This window comes from Temnothorax curvispinosus, unplaced genomic scaffold (genome assembly GCF_003070985.1).
Source record: "Temnothorax curvispinosus isolate PA1 unplaced genomic scaffold, ASM307098v1 QBEX01000615.1, whole genome shotgun sequence".
Lineage (NCBI taxonomy): Eukaryota > Metazoa > Arthropoda > Insecta > Hymenoptera > Formicidae > Temnothorax > Temnothorax curvispinosus.
This window is the reverse complement of record NW_020210395.1, coordinates 29,282-43,086: the sequence shown is the minus strand read 5'-3', so window position 1 is coordinate 43,086 and position 13,805 is coordinate 29,282. Positions and strand designations below refer to the sequence as shown.

The 13,805-nt window shown below is 38.5% G+C and overlaps 4 protein-coding genes across 9 annotated transcripts in view; 3 read left to right on the top strand and 1 right to left on the bottom strand.

Annotated features, from left to right (window-relative positions):
• The first annotated feature begins 331 nt into the window (after positions 1-331).
• Positions 332-1,386, top strand: LOC112456257 (active regulator of SIRT1-like). The gene is made up of 4 exons (XM_025018672.1): positions 332-526; positions 612-710; positions 878-1,026; positions 1,245-1,386. Exons 1-4 carry the CDS (start codon positions 463-465, stop codon positions 1,362-1,364), a joined length of 432 nt encoding a protein of 143 aa, XP_024874440.1. The 5' UTR covers positions 332-462; the 3' UTR covers positions 1,365-1,386.
• Positions 1,387-1,939: 553 nt separating this feature from the next.
• On the top strand, positions 1,940-3,258 carry LOC112456251 (nicotinamide riboside kinase 1). Its single transcript, XM_025018659.1, has one exon. The coding sequence runs from the start codon at positions 1,966-1,968 to the stop codon at positions 2,539-2,541; it is 576 nt and encodes a 191-aa protein (XP_024874427.1). The 5' UTR covers positions 1,940-1,965; the 3' UTR covers positions 2,542-3,258.
• Positions 3,259-3,643: 385 nt separating this feature from the next.
• LOC112456241 (COP9 signalosome complex subunit 3) lies at positions 3,644-6,422 on the bottom strand. Its single transcript, XM_025018653.1, has 4 exons — positions 6,158-6,422; positions 5,651-5,911; positions 4,573-5,297; positions 3,644-4,180 (listed from the first exon to the last, which is right to left on the bottom strand). Exons 1-4 carry the CDS (start codon positions 6,210-6,212, stop codon positions 3,884-3,886), a joined length of 1,338 nt encoding a protein of 445 aa, XP_024874421.1. The 5' UTR covers positions 6,213-6,422; the 3' UTR covers positions 3,644-3,883.
• Positions 6,423-8,082: 1,660 nt separating this feature from the next.
• The window catches only part of LOC112456274 (dynein regulatory complex protein 11), a 12,430-nt gene continuing 6,707 nt past the window's right edge, over positions 8,083-13,805 (top strand). For 2 of the 6 annotated variants that reach the window (XR_003040938.1, XM_025018702.1), the window contains exons 1-7: positions 8,087-8,273; positions 9,062-9,615; positions 10,352-10,562; positions 10,896-11,173; positions 11,629-11,938; positions 12,334-12,618; positions 12,807-13,051. Coding sequence is in view for 5 of the 6 variants with exons in the window: in XM_025018702.1 (XP_024874470.1) it covers positions 9,109-9,615; positions 10,352-10,562; positions 10,896-11,173; positions 11,629-11,938; positions 12,334-12,618; positions 12,807-13,051 (1,836 nt within the window). In the remaining variant the exon portion in view is untranslated. Of the gene's footprint in view, positions 8,294-8,547; positions 9,616-10,351; positions 10,563-10,895; positions 11,174-11,628; positions 11,939-12,333; positions 12,619-12,806; positions 13,052-13,805 lie in introns of those variants that run through there. The other 4 variants (XM_025018737.1, XM_025018723.1, XM_025018708.1 and 1 more) reach the window with 4 other exon arrangements.

Here is a 13,805-nt window from a genome sequence, read left to right as displayed (position 1 = left end):
GCAACGTGAAAAGAAAAAGAGGAAAGATGAATCGTGCAAGAACTTCAGCTAAAATAAAAACAGGCCTATGCGTAGGAATATTTATGTCTTCCGGGGAATATAGACTTTATATAAAAGCCCTAATTTTACACAAATTTTATGAAAAGATTGCGTTTACGTTTGCGTCTACGTCTTTTGACTTTGACCACGCAGAACGGAAATTGCGAATCGCACGCGCCAGCAGCTACTTTTTGATTGGTCTAGAGACGTAAACGCAAACGTAGACGCAATCGTCACGCGCTAGTGTGATACGGGCATAACGCATAACGTGTAGTAGCACAGTAGCAGCAGTGACTGCAGTGAGCACTGTGAGCAGCGTCTAATCGGTCTCAGGATAATCTCGTTGATAATGTCTTTTAGCGATTTAATAAGTAATCTGCGACATTGTAAAAATTAAATTGCAGTATCGCGACGTTTAGAGAAATGTCTAATTCACTCGTGCATAAAAGCTTAGAATTATTTGGTTACGAGAAAGATTTGCAGAAAGGTTAGTTTATTAAAACCACGTGTGTGTGTGTGTGTTTATAAATCAATTGTATATGGAAGTATTTATTTCAAACGACAACTTACAGAGCAAAGGAAGAAGAAGAAACGTAAGGATATCAGATATAAAGGAGCCTTGGATCTAATTCCCACTAAACACAGGGTTATCTCTAAAAACGATAAGACAGGTTATCGACTGCTCCTACCCCTTTCATATAATTATAGATTAGAAAATAAGTAGATTATTTAATTATAATATTTTAATATAATCTTTCATGTGATTATCGTGTTATTAAATTATATACTGGATGGATACATAGGAAAAATTAAATAAAATTATACTTTCTTTTTATAGATCTCGGTACTATTTTGGGTCGATCCAGCAAAACTACTGTTTACGAGACTCAGAAACGCTTAGCTACTCAAAAAGATCCTACCGACGAAAATGTACAACGACTCCTTTTACTTAGTAGTACGCGGATAAATCCTGGAACAGCAAATAGTGTATGAGAACGTTATGTCTTATAAACTTTTTAACCCTGTATTTCCCATACCTTTCATAGATATTATCTTGCTTCTCTCGTGGGTATGACGTAAAGAAACTTGAACATTTAAAGTTGAAAAAAATAATAATAATAATTGAAAACTTAAAAACAAACAGGCTTATCGCGAGTACGGTATATTCCTGAAACTTATTCTTAATCCATGAATATATTTTTTAGCTGTTGGAACGTGCTGTAGGAAAGAGATACATTCAACGACAAGAAAAACCTAAGGAATCGGAAGAAACAGCTTTCACGGAAGAAGATTTCAACAAGTTTGAGCGAGAATATGTGGAATGATATTGATAGTGACCGTGACGTGTAAGGAATAGCGCACGGTGCAAACTGAGACAAAATTAAAATAGAAACGATCAACAATGTTCGACAGCGATCGTAAAAAAGGAAAAGCAGTATTAATATTGACATCTGTCTTGTTTCTGTATTATACCGTGTGGGTAATCGGTCTGCCGTTCATCGATGACGATAGATTGAAATCTCTTTTTTACTCGCATGATCTGGCCCTCGTAATTCCCGCGAGTCTCGGACTAATTTTCATCGGTGGTTTGATACTCTTTACCGTGTATCATGTGAAACCGTACTTATTTTATAAAATAGAGAAAGCGGAGTAGAACGTCAGTAACAAGTTATCAAAACATATAGTGATATTGACTGGTGTTATCATCGTACGGCGTCATCATATACGTTGTGTTACGTGCCTAATACTAAATACTTGTACGTACAACCACGTGATATACATGCACGAATATACGTGCCGTAACGGTGAATGTTTGGTTATATAACGATGCTACATCACACTCCACGTTTACTCCAACGTGTTCAATAGAGTAAACTTTTGTTTCTGTATCGCGTCGAGCACTGCTACAAAACTGGCAACGTGAAAATGTCGAAACAGTGGTTTGTCGTTGGTATATCTGGAGCAACCTGTAGTGGAAAAAGTACGTTGGCTGATAAGATCCGCGACACGTTTCCAACATCTATTACGTTGCGCCAAGACGATTTTTTTTTGTTACCGGACGATCGACGTCACGTTAAGATACAGGAATTAAATCACATAAACTGGGAATTGATAACGAGTTTGGATATGCAGAAAATGTATTCGGACGTTATAAAGATACTTGAATCCCCCGGAAGAAATGCGACGGCGTCGAAAATGCTACTGATATTGGATGGTTTTTTGCTCTTCAAACATAAGCCCATCGCAGATTTGTGTGACTGTAAATACTTTTTAACGTTGACGAAGGAGCAATGTTGGGAACGAAGAAAAAATCGTATATACGAACCGCTTGATGTACCGGGATATTTTGATAAAATAGTGTGGCCTGAATATGTTAAGTACAAAAATGAAGTTGTACGAAACAACGAGATGTGTAAAACTATAACGTTCATCGATGGATCCAAGGATATGGTAGAAATTTATGAAGGAGTCTCCAATGAAATTAGTCACGTATTATCTTAAAAATGTAACTCGCGGTTTAACTTCTCTTATGATTAAATTCAAATTATATGAGTATCATCAGCCTGAAACAAAAAAAGACAAGTTTTCTTTTGTGCATTCCGAAAGATATGAAAAATTAAGTGGACCTTGCCAAGATATTTAATATCGCAAATTAAGGAGGACGTATTCAAGTTATACTTATTGGCGCTCATTTATCAGGACTGACTCAAATACACGCTCTCTGTAGCGTGCTTGATATAGCGCTAGCTTTACGCGAAACAGCTACAATATGCTGTTTTATTTTTAATATCCTTTTGAGAGGTACATTACAGGTGTCGTAACATTTTTGCTATGTCACCCGTGTATAAGAGTAATATAACTTCAATACGTACTCGACAACCATGCAGACACGTGTCTTCACAACTTTGGCATGGACGCGCGGTTTCCCATAGACGAATATCGTCCCTAACGTTGAACTACGTCTTATCATACTGATTTGAGCAACTAACCTCCTTAACAACGTTCAATAATTTATAAACCTCCTCTTTGATATTTTTCCGTAAAGATTTTTTCCTTTTAAATAAAGTGTTTACTTTTAAGGTTTCGTATAATATTTACCACGTAACTTGTATATACGTATATGCGTACACGTATTATATAAACCTGAATCTTTTGTGCTTTATGTAATATTAAAAGTGCACGACGTTTTGCAACAAAATATTGCTGTGTATTACGTTCCATAGTTGCAGTATGTATATAGTAATTTTAACAGCGAAGCCTCTCGGATATTTTATCAAGTTTTGGACATACTACAAGTTAACTAGCACGTTGAAACTATCTTGTACAAAATGAATCATTTATTATTACTTTTTTTATAACAATGGGCATGAGAATACTTTGAAGAAGCTAACTATTTCATATGAATAATCATGGATTTGTGTAGACCTAATTTCAAATTATATATGTTACAGAGATTTTGATAACGGTATGATTTTGCACGCGTGCTATTTTGCAAAGATATAACGTATGAGTAATAATATAACATTACGGTAGGATCTCCGCAATCTGTATTATTATAAATAATAATAAAATAAAATCTCTGTAACGTATATATATAATTATATCATTGTAACTTAATTCAACCTATATATATATATATTAAAAAAAAAAAAATAATTCTTATTCATAAATTGTTTACAAAATAGGCGACGCCCAAGAAAGTCGCGAAAATATTTTCCTACGTACTATCGTCATTCAAAAAAAAACAAGCTTTCAGATATTGAAGTCTTTGACTCTCAACAAGATTTTTCGTGATTTCTCATTATTTTTTAATAAAGATAACACACAACGACATACATATATGTTACATAGAATAGGTGTTTTGTTTAATTTGACCTTGCGCATTTGTGACGTTTGTTGGCGCAGGTCCAGCGGCTTGATCATCTTGATCGTTTTGTCCGCAAGCTTTACGAACGTATTGCGGGGTAAGGACAACCTCTTCTTCCATCTCTAGTACCCGTTTATCTAGTTCTGTGCATGCTGCCATTTCCTTCTCAAAATTTGCGAGCATTTGTGGTGAATTATATTTTTCAGGATCGTCGTGAAATACTACCATGCCATCTTTTTGATTAATAGTTGCAAAAATTTCACCATCTTCAATCTGAAAATACATAAGGAAAGCTAGTAAATAATATCAATTTATAGATATTGTGCGTAAAGTGCTTCATAGTACTATGTAGCTAACTTTAGAGAGAAATCTTTTTATTTGTTAGGAAAGTCACGGTCTCTTTTCTTGGGGGAGGGGGGGGGGATAAAAGTGACTCTTCTTCAGTGCGTGAGAAAGATAAAGACAACGAAAAATTTTTATTTTAGAAAATTGGTTAAGAATAAAATCTTGTCGTTCACTTGAATTAAATTTTAACATAGAGAAGAGAAAAGAGAATATCTTTGTACTGAGAAAATGTCAACGTTATCAAAGAATCTATAACTCGGAAATTATAGGTCGATGATTTCCAGACATTTATTATATATTGCGGACAACAGATAACTCACCATGTTTAAAATATATTTTTCCGCTTCAGTGGGTCCTGACAATTGAACTCTGCTTGCAACGTCACTTAAGCTAAGCGTTAGGAAAGTCTTGGTCAGCCTCTGTATATTTTTCTTATACAAGTAAGCGAGCACCTGTTTCACAAGTCCCAAGTTGTGATCCCTCACAAATACTTGTTGATACTTGGTGATAATGCTCTGTACTTCTTCGCAGCTATTAACCAGGTAGGCCGTAGCCAATTCCTGATATTGCTGGCTCAACGGTTTGATGTATCTGTTGATCACCTGGCTCGTATATCTCGGCAGATTTAATACTTTTCCATGTAATATCAGCGAGATCAAAATGTACTTTTTATAGGCCTCCAGCATGATGTAGCTAACTGCCATGGCAGGCGTCGTTACGCACACTTCAAAGAAATATAACGCCCGATCGTAATTCTTTAGCGCTGTATATATCATGCCGCCATAATAGTAGTACAATAGGAAATATTTTGAATCAAACTGGCCTCCTTCCTGGCTAATGCCAGTGACATCTATGTCAAGAAATTCGAGCGCCGGTTTAAAACACTTGGATAAAAGACATAATTGGCAAAGATCTGCGTGTATCGAAGTCAGCTGACTGTCAAAGAGTTGTATCTTGCGTATTGCGCGACGTAACACGTCTATTCCACGTAACGGTGTTTTTGACTCGACTAAGCTCTGTGTAAACAGATGACATAAGTCTGCGTCTGTAAAAAAAGAAAAAAAAAATTTTATTAATGTCGCATATAACAAGAAATAAATGTACGTAAACCGATTTTTTACTACAAAATTTTCATACGTAGGTTATTCAAAGTTTATATTTAACTCACGTTTGAAAATTTTGTAGTAAAATTCCAGGAAAATAGTTTTCAGGCAGGTGCATTAAAAGGGATACTTGCTCTTTTAACAACGAGGAAACGTAGTGGACTAACGTCGCATTAACAAGTGTAAATTCACGAGTGGTATCTTATAGCTATACGTGAACGAAATGTATGGAATACATACGTGTTTTAATGACACCTTAATCAAAATTATAGTGGAAAATCTGATACACACTCACATGTATCTGGCGCAAATCTAACTTGCTCTCCATTACAGCCGATAATAAACTCCTGAACCTGATTAAACAAGAGTTTATGCACATCAGGATTATTCCCACCGTTAGGCGTAGGCAGTGAAAATTTTGCGCAGAGCACCGCCAAGATACCTAACGAATGTTGCTGCAGATCCAACGTTTCCAAAACATTGTCCAAGTGTTGCCCATTCTTCGTTAATACTTCGACGCTTTTGCTTATGATGTCATACAGTTCTCTAAAATTGCCTGTACACGCAAACAGGTTATATAGTGGTAATATAAAATTCTTTTGTTATCTAAAGGTTCATTTATATAAGAGAGCTAAGAGAGCTCGTACTAAATATCCGAGTCGAATTTAACATCGAAAGCTTTTTCTTCAAGGAAAACTCTGTAAATGTGTTTGAAATGCTTCATGTTTTGCTTCGTTTTTTGTCATTTGAGGTTAAGTTTGACGCATCAAGCAATTTCGCAATACCCAGGACTTGGCCATACCTTGCTTCGAAAGCGTTCGAACGTTATTTACAAACTGCTCCAATGCCGATGCCATTACTGCGAATGTTCTCTTATCATCACCTTCGGTCAACGATTGGCGATAGCCTATACTTATTACTTACAGAGATTACATTCGCGATCGCGAGCAAACATTCGGCCACATTCGGCTGACAATAAAATCAAACAACGTTTTGAAACGGAGTAGCGGAGGTCAGGGGTCAGGTAGAAACGTAGAACGTAGATAGGTAGACTGTGTAGAGAACAACAGAACGCAGTGGCTAGACTGTCTAGCGACTCTAGCGAGTAGCGCGCGGGACTTGACGATTGGCGTTGGCGGAACTAGCGGGAGAGTGGGAAGTGGGACTCAATTGACCACGCCGTCACGTGGCTGATTTAAAATAAAAATATCTGATTAGTTGATTCAGTGGAAAAACTCCAGGCACCGAGGGTTGTGAATGGCTGTCGTCACGCGCAACGTGGTCAAACAGGAGGAGAGGAGAGGAGTGGAGAGGACTGAATATAGGAGATGTTCCCGAGCGGAATCACTGAAACGGGATCATCGCTGTAGATTGTTCAAATTGTTCCAAACATACGTGTTCCAGAAGGACACGTCCGTTCCGTAATGCGGGGTCTACAATGCGAGTCGCAAAGTCGTGAGAAATGACCACGCACAATCGAATTTGAGGAGAATAATCGACTGTGCGTGGTCACGTCTTGCGATTCCCATTGTAGACCCCGCATAAAAAGCCTTGTGTCCACGATGCTAGAACTGCGTCCGAGTTTCGGTTTAAGCCAATCAACTTGCAGCTCTTACAGAAAAGCAGCAGTTTCATTGGCCGCGTTCAGCAGACACAACTGTTGAGTGTCGTCTTATCAACACGCCACGCTGATTTGCTCGGTCTAAAAGTAAGAGCCAATCACGTTCGATCGCTACTGAGCGGTTTGTTCTGCTGAACGCGCCCATTGGCTTAAGTCGAAACTCGGACGCAGTTCTAGCATCGTGGACACAAGGCTAAAGCCCGATGTCCACGAAAAGTAGCAGTTTTATTGGCTTAAACCGAAACTTGGACACAGTTCTTGCATCGTGGACACCGGGCCTAAAGGCCATTGCACGTAACAAAGTTTTAGTTTTAATCGTAAGGCCGTAAGAAAATAGACCAATCACACTTGATTATTCTTCAAGCGCGAGGAGAATAATCGACTGTGATTGGTCTATTTTCTTACAACCTTACGATTATGACTAAAACTTTGTTACGTGCAATGGCCTTAAGTCTTGTAATGTGATATAAAGTTAATTAGAACACAATCTGGAACAACTTTTAAAAATAAAAAATTTTCCAAGGACTAAAGCCTTAGGCCCGGTGTCCACAATGCAAGAACTGTGTCCAAGTTTCAGTTTAAGCCAATGAAACTGCTACTTTTCTGTAAGACCTACAAGTTGATTGACTTAAACCCAAAACTTGGACACAGTTCTTGCATCATGGACACCGGACTTTATTGTGTCCGCGATACTAGAAATCGCTCCGAGATCTTGGACCGAGAAAAAATTGACCAATCATATTTTTAAATAATTCGGCAATTGACCAATGTGATTGGTTAATTCTTTCTCCGTCCGAGATTGCTAGGGATCAGGGACCGTATTCTCGAGCCTGCCCTAATGATTTTCGTATGCGACTTTCTATTTGAAAAGCATTAAATTTTGCATGCGAGTTTCATGAAAACGATTCAAGAACAGGGCCCCAGAGGATCAAGCTCTCTGCTAATAGAAACATATAGCGTTTTCGATTTGCGACTCAAACCGACTCGGGTCGCATCATGTATACAGGACTCTAGCATCATTGACGTGGAATGCATATGTACATATCTATGTATGTATTCCACGTCCATTGATGCGACCCGAGTCGGGTCGAGTAGTAAATCGAGCATTCATCTGTGTCAGCTATACACACTGTGGACAAAGCTGGCCGTATTGTCCTCGGTTAGAGGCAGGAGCCAACGAAATTAAAGAAGAAGAAGAAGAAGAGTAGTAAATCGAAAACGCCAATAGAGAGTAGAAATGGCATAGGTGCGTTTTCGCATCAGTTTTCTTACAATTATAGTCTGATGTCGGAATAGCGTACGTATATATTTTTAAAAGTACGTGTCTATTTCTGTTTAACGAAAAAACATTTCGACTATATAACAACAATTTTTTATTTAGCGTATTTAGCGCGCAGTTAATTTTGCCGTTTTTGTTCGGATCTGTTTGAACCATATTCGTTTTATTTTTAAGATGCGATAATTCGCGATAGCTGGTATTTCTAACAAGTCTTGTAAGTCTTCAACTTCGTATATATATATAGTTTTGTCAATTTTCTATTTTTGAATAAATATTTGTAAATAAAATATAAAGAAACACATACATATGTTATACGTTTGATTTTTCGAAACGTATAATCGTCCGCGCTCACATTAATTCAATCATGTGAACTATTTATATGTACATGTACAAAAGCGAACGTAATAAGAGTAAAAGAATTCGCGTTATCTTTTATTAGCCATCGCTTATTAATTAGGCTTTGATATTTTGCTCTCGTAAGGAAAAATAACGATTATGTTGTATATATGTTATTTGTGTATGCCTATTATGTAGTATGTTATACATATCGTAAATTTGGTTTCGACACGTGATCGACAATAAAATTCCTTTCACGTGTGATGTACGTACTACGTGTACATCGTCATGTCCGACAAACAACACGCGTTTCCATCATTCCATTTTCCCGAATAATTTCGACGTTCCGATCCGCGTAGGTGTTGCTAGGTAGCCGACGACGACACGTATCGATTATCCGCATCTAACACGTGCGATAAACGGGGTGTACGCCGCGGGGTAAAACTTTCGAACGCTGTTGATTGTTGAAGGTGGAGGTGGTTCGCGTCTCTTGAAGAACTAATTAAGAAGTTAGAATATGTCGAACGCGACGTACGACGAGCTTTGGAGAAGGGCCCAAATGTCGCTCGCTGAGACGATTCAGGCGGACACGGTGCTTCAGGGGGCGAAGCCGCAAAAGGATCGTAAAAAGGCGCACGACGTCGTCGCGGCGTTGTACGTGAGATATATCCTAACGTGTAACAAACTCGAGGAATGCTACGATCAAGTGATACAGCCTCAGAAGCGGCTGCTGATGAAGAAATTGTTGAACGCAACTCTGGGCAGAGTATTGGAGTTGAAGCACGAACTGGTCAATAATATCGATCTCTCGGAGCACAGCTATTACGACGACGTGCTGATCGAGTGCGGCGTGACGCCGCAGGAGGCCGAGATCCGGATACCGAGCTACTACAAACGCGATCGAATCGCGGAGATCGAAGAGAGACGGAAATTCGTAGAGGACACGCTCCGAAATCTGGGCGCGCTTCACGAGATCGTTGTGCCCAGACAGATTACCGAGTCCCAGGCTGTACGACTTATTCAGGTGAACTACAAGAAAATCAAGATACTCTACTGTTTACATTGCAGTCGCCAACCTTTACCTTTACCTTTACCTTTCCCTTTCCTTTCCTTTCCTTTTCAAAAAGCAGAGTCAAAAGCTGTAGCACTGACACGAATCCTGAAACGCTATACAATATGGACACGTCAGCTGACCACGTCTAGCTGACGACTCTGACGGATGGATCGGAAGAATTAATAAATTTAAACATTCGTCACACGTGTTGTTTCGTTGTTTGCACGCGGCAACATCAACCTCTTGACATATGGTCTTCCAGTAGTTCAGTGTCTTCACCCGGCGCAGAAAGATCCTTTCTGCCCGGCGCGCGGCGCAAAGGTCTTCTACCCCAGACTATATAGTATAGTTAAAATTTCCGAATGAAATGGAATATATATATAAAATAAAATATTGTACTTGATTATATATTTTAAAAATATCTCATTTTATTTTGCATTTTTTCTATTTAGTAATAAATATAGCGAATAAATAATGTTTGCTATGAATTAAAATGGATCTAAACTTTATCATCTGTGTGGTTGTCGGTTGCGTTGGATTGTCGCGTCTCCTTATTCGATCGAGATTTTTCTTAATATAATATAAATTTTATATCTGCAAAGACAGCATCGCATCCATAATGATGCCGCTTTCGTGTATTTACTTTTACTCATCTTCATCTAAAAGAGACACGTTTCAAGCCAACCGTAAACTGTACGGCTTCCAGGCTCATGAACGAGCGAGACAAGGTAGACTGCGGTTTCAATTTATGAAAGAAGTTCGCGAAATGAAAGAAAGATCGACTACCAAGCCAGAAATGGAAGAAAAGGATGAAGCGAGCGAGAAGCTCGCGGCACTGAAAATTCAAAAGGTGTGGAAAGGATATATCACTAGATGTTACATTCGCAAGAGGCGCCTCGAGGAGATGTTACTTATAGGTAAGAAATAATCACGACGTAATTTAATTCCGTCGAGATTTTGATTTTTTTCGTTCGATAAATGAACGTCGATCATCTATTTCCGCGCATGTTGCAAAATATTTCTGTTAACGTTCCCCGGTTGTGATAAATCTCGCTCTAGCCTGTCCCTTTCGAAAAGACGAAAGAGGAAAAGATAAAAATAACATAAAATTATGAAAAATTTAGTCATTTTCACCCCGCTCTGTATAGAAGCGTAGATTTATATAATATTTGTCTATTTCGATGGAGAGTCGAGAACACTCGCAACGTTTCATTCGATTCACGTATCAAAACGTGTACGTATGTCGAAAGGAATGCTACAGCCTAGTCAAGTGATCACGAAGAGTGCCAGGCAAGCGGAAAGACTGAAACAGCAGAGATACGAAAAGCAGGTGGATTTTCAACGACAATACGAGGACTTGATTCTGGAGGCTGCGGAGAGAATTCGCAAAGAGAAAAGCGCTATTATGGAGGAAAATATAAGGAGTGAAATCCGAACGTGGATCGACACTTATTTTCAACAAACTGGAAAAATACCTGACTTACCATCCACCGAAAGCGGAGGTTCGCGTATGATTTTCAGTAGACAGGTAAACAATACCGAACACACATACACACACATGCGCGCGCGCGATAGAGAATAAGAATTAATAAGATGCATGCACAAGTTAAATTGCATCAATTTGCATGATAACTCATTTTTTATGTTTATATAACGTGCATTACATAAAAACATAACAACATAATAATAAGTGATTATCAAATCGACGTAGCATGGGTCATATCTTGGGTGCATTCCGTTTCACACATGATGCGCATAATGCATCATTTATCCTTGTTGTTTAGCGAATGTTAAACAAGCTAGGATAAATGATGCATTATGCGCATCATGTGTGATGAAACAGAATGCACCCCTCATGTAATCGAAATCGAATATTTACGTTGTATCTACAAAGTTTCACGGCCGCGAAAAACAATTTTCGTGCGTTGTAGTGCGTTTATAACTGCCATGTATTTTGTTCTTAGCGTACTTTCTTTGTTACAGGGAACCGAGAGTACCGTGAGTAAGTCTACGGCGGTATCGTCGAAGGAATCAAAGAAATCGAAACGCTCAAAATCGAAGAAAGACAGCGAAACGGAGCAGTCGGAGGACGAGACGGATTTAGGATTCAAACCTGTTCCTTCTAACTTTCTGCCGGAATTGATTCACGCGAATCAAGAGTATCAGAACGTTTGGAAGGACAAGGATGAATCCGCGAACTCGATGCAATTGCCTTATCGCGATATAATAGAAGCGGAGAAAACGAAGGAAATCGAGGACCAGATCAGAGTAGTTGTGGATCAGGCGATGAGAGGTAAATGGATATTTCGTGCTCAAGAAAGAATAATCGAGATCAAAACTGAAAGCGACACAAGAATGTCGATTCGATTTAAATCAGTTTGTTTCTCATTCTTTTTATCTCAATTTCTCTTTATTTAAAATGCTCTTTCCTTCTTATCTCTTATCGAAAAGTAACATATTCCGTATTATTTTGTACGTAAATTTCTGCCATATTTGATGTAACAACCGCACTCATTCTGTTGTACTGGTGAAAAGTTACTGCAAGGACGTGTAAAGGATTGTATTATACAAAGGGAAGATGCTGTTTTATTGAGATTGTGTTTATATTCAGATTAGCGACGCGAGAATTTTTCAACGTCCCTATGTCCCTATGAATGCGGTAATAACGCGATATGATATTACGCGTAGGCGATATAGAGGCTCTTCAGCTTGCGTTAGATAGAGACAAAGGTTTCAAAGGGAAACGCGCCAAGAAACCTCAGAAGCGAGTTCGCAGGAGCGGAAAGAAAAATAAAAAGAAGAAGGAGAAAGATCTAACACCCGATAGAACGACCGAATCTCTTTTCGAGGAGCTTCTCACACAAGGAATTATTAAGCTTCACCGTCAAGTTTCGCTAGACGAGTTCAAGGGTGAAAAGTCTTTCGCTAATCACGATCTTCGTATGAAGGAGAAAGATCCTCTTCCGACACTCGGTACATTTAAATAGCATAGCACTTAAACATTGTTCGTTCGTTAACAAATATCAAAGTCTGCCTCCCGATATTTTTGCTAAGAAAAAAATTCTTTCCAAAATTTGCCCAAAGATCTGTCATCAAAATATTTCCAAATCCCGCGGTTTGGAGAGCATATCTTTTATAATAATGAATTAAATTACGTTTAGGCGACATAAGGCACGTGGTCGCCGAATACTGTATACTTCCGGTAGGCAATCAAGTCCTCAGAGAACTCACACCTCTCGTGAGATCAGTTCTGATAGCTGGTCCGCACGGCAGCGGCAAAAAACTCTTGGTGAACGCGATTTGTACGGAACTTGGAGCTACGCTTTTTGACATTACGCCGGCGAATATCGCTGGCAAGTATCCTGGCAAGTCGGGTTTGATTATGCTCGTTCATCTGATCTCGAAGGTTCGTACTAAAGCTCTAAATTCTAGAAACATCTTGATAGTCGGTACGCGCGTATGTATGTGTATTGTATAATGTACCTACTCCGGATAATCATTCGATTTTGAAAAATTATAATATATTGATTATATTGGAATCGTATAGTACTTGAGTATTTGTATCAACGTTCATTAAAATCAGGAGAGAGGCGGGGCCGGAGCTTGAGGAGAGCGGGGAGAGAGATCTTGAGTTCGCGTTTCCATGTAAATATGTAATAAAATTATCTACGATTATTTATTCCAGTTTCAGAACAGTTGATATTTGATTCTTAGAAATATAGTTAAAGTTCGACCACTCATGATGGTCTAATAACCTGATATCTAATCTTCGGTCTGTACAAGACTATACAATATTGTATTAAGTAGAAGCTAAATAATTTAAAACGGCCACGTTTCGAGCATTTATATAAGATGTTAAAATTATATTTAATACGTTCAATAATAGTATACAGTCGTTGACGTTTCGTGCCTTACTTGGCCTTCTTCAGAACCATAAAAAACTAAACGCATTACACATGTCTCGTAATCAATATTCATAAAAGAAACAGTGTCGACGCATTGATTTACTTAAAAAATACAGTAGATCTTACCCATGAATATGGACCACGAGTCAAAGTGAAGTCGGAGAATAACGTGTCGAATATTCGTCAAAATCAGCCATGTTCTTCGTTGCATGACTCATGTGTGTCCGTGTCCGTGAAACACATGAGTCATGCAAC

What these genes read in the sequence shown, in the direction of transcription:
- LOC112456257 (XM_025018672.1), top strand. Translation starts at nt 463, where the DNA reads ATGTCTAATTCACTCGTGCATAAAAGCTTAGAATTATTTGGTTACGAG. An exon ending in CTCTAAAAACGATAAGACAG is followed by an intron (nt 711 to 877) that starts GTTATCGACTGC and finishes TTCTTTTTATAG; the next exon opens with ATCTCGGTACTATTTTGGGT. An exon ending in ATCCTGGAACAGCAAATAGT is followed by an intron (nt 1,027 to 1,244) that starts GTATGAGAACGT and finishes TATATTTTTTAG; the next exon opens with CTGTTGGAACGTGCTGTAGG.
- LOC112456251 (XM_025018659.1), top strand. Translation starts at nt 1,966, where the DNA reads ATGTCGAAACAGTGGTTTGTCGTTGGTATATCTGGAGCAACCTGTAGT.
- LOC112456241 (XM_025018653.1), bottom strand. Translation starts at nt 6,212, where the DNA reads ATGGCATCGGCATTGGAGCAGTTTGTAAATAACGTTCGAACGCTTTCG. An exon ending in TAGATTTGCGCCAGATACAT is followed by an intron (nt 5,298 to 5,650) that starts GTGAGTGTGTAT and finishes CTTTTTTTACAG; the next exon opens with ACGCAGACTTATGTCATCTG. An exon ending in AAAAATATATTTTAAACATG is followed by an intron (nt 4,181 to 4,572) that starts GTGAGTTATCTG and finishes ATGTATTTTCAG; the next exon opens with ATTGAAGATGGTGAAATTTT.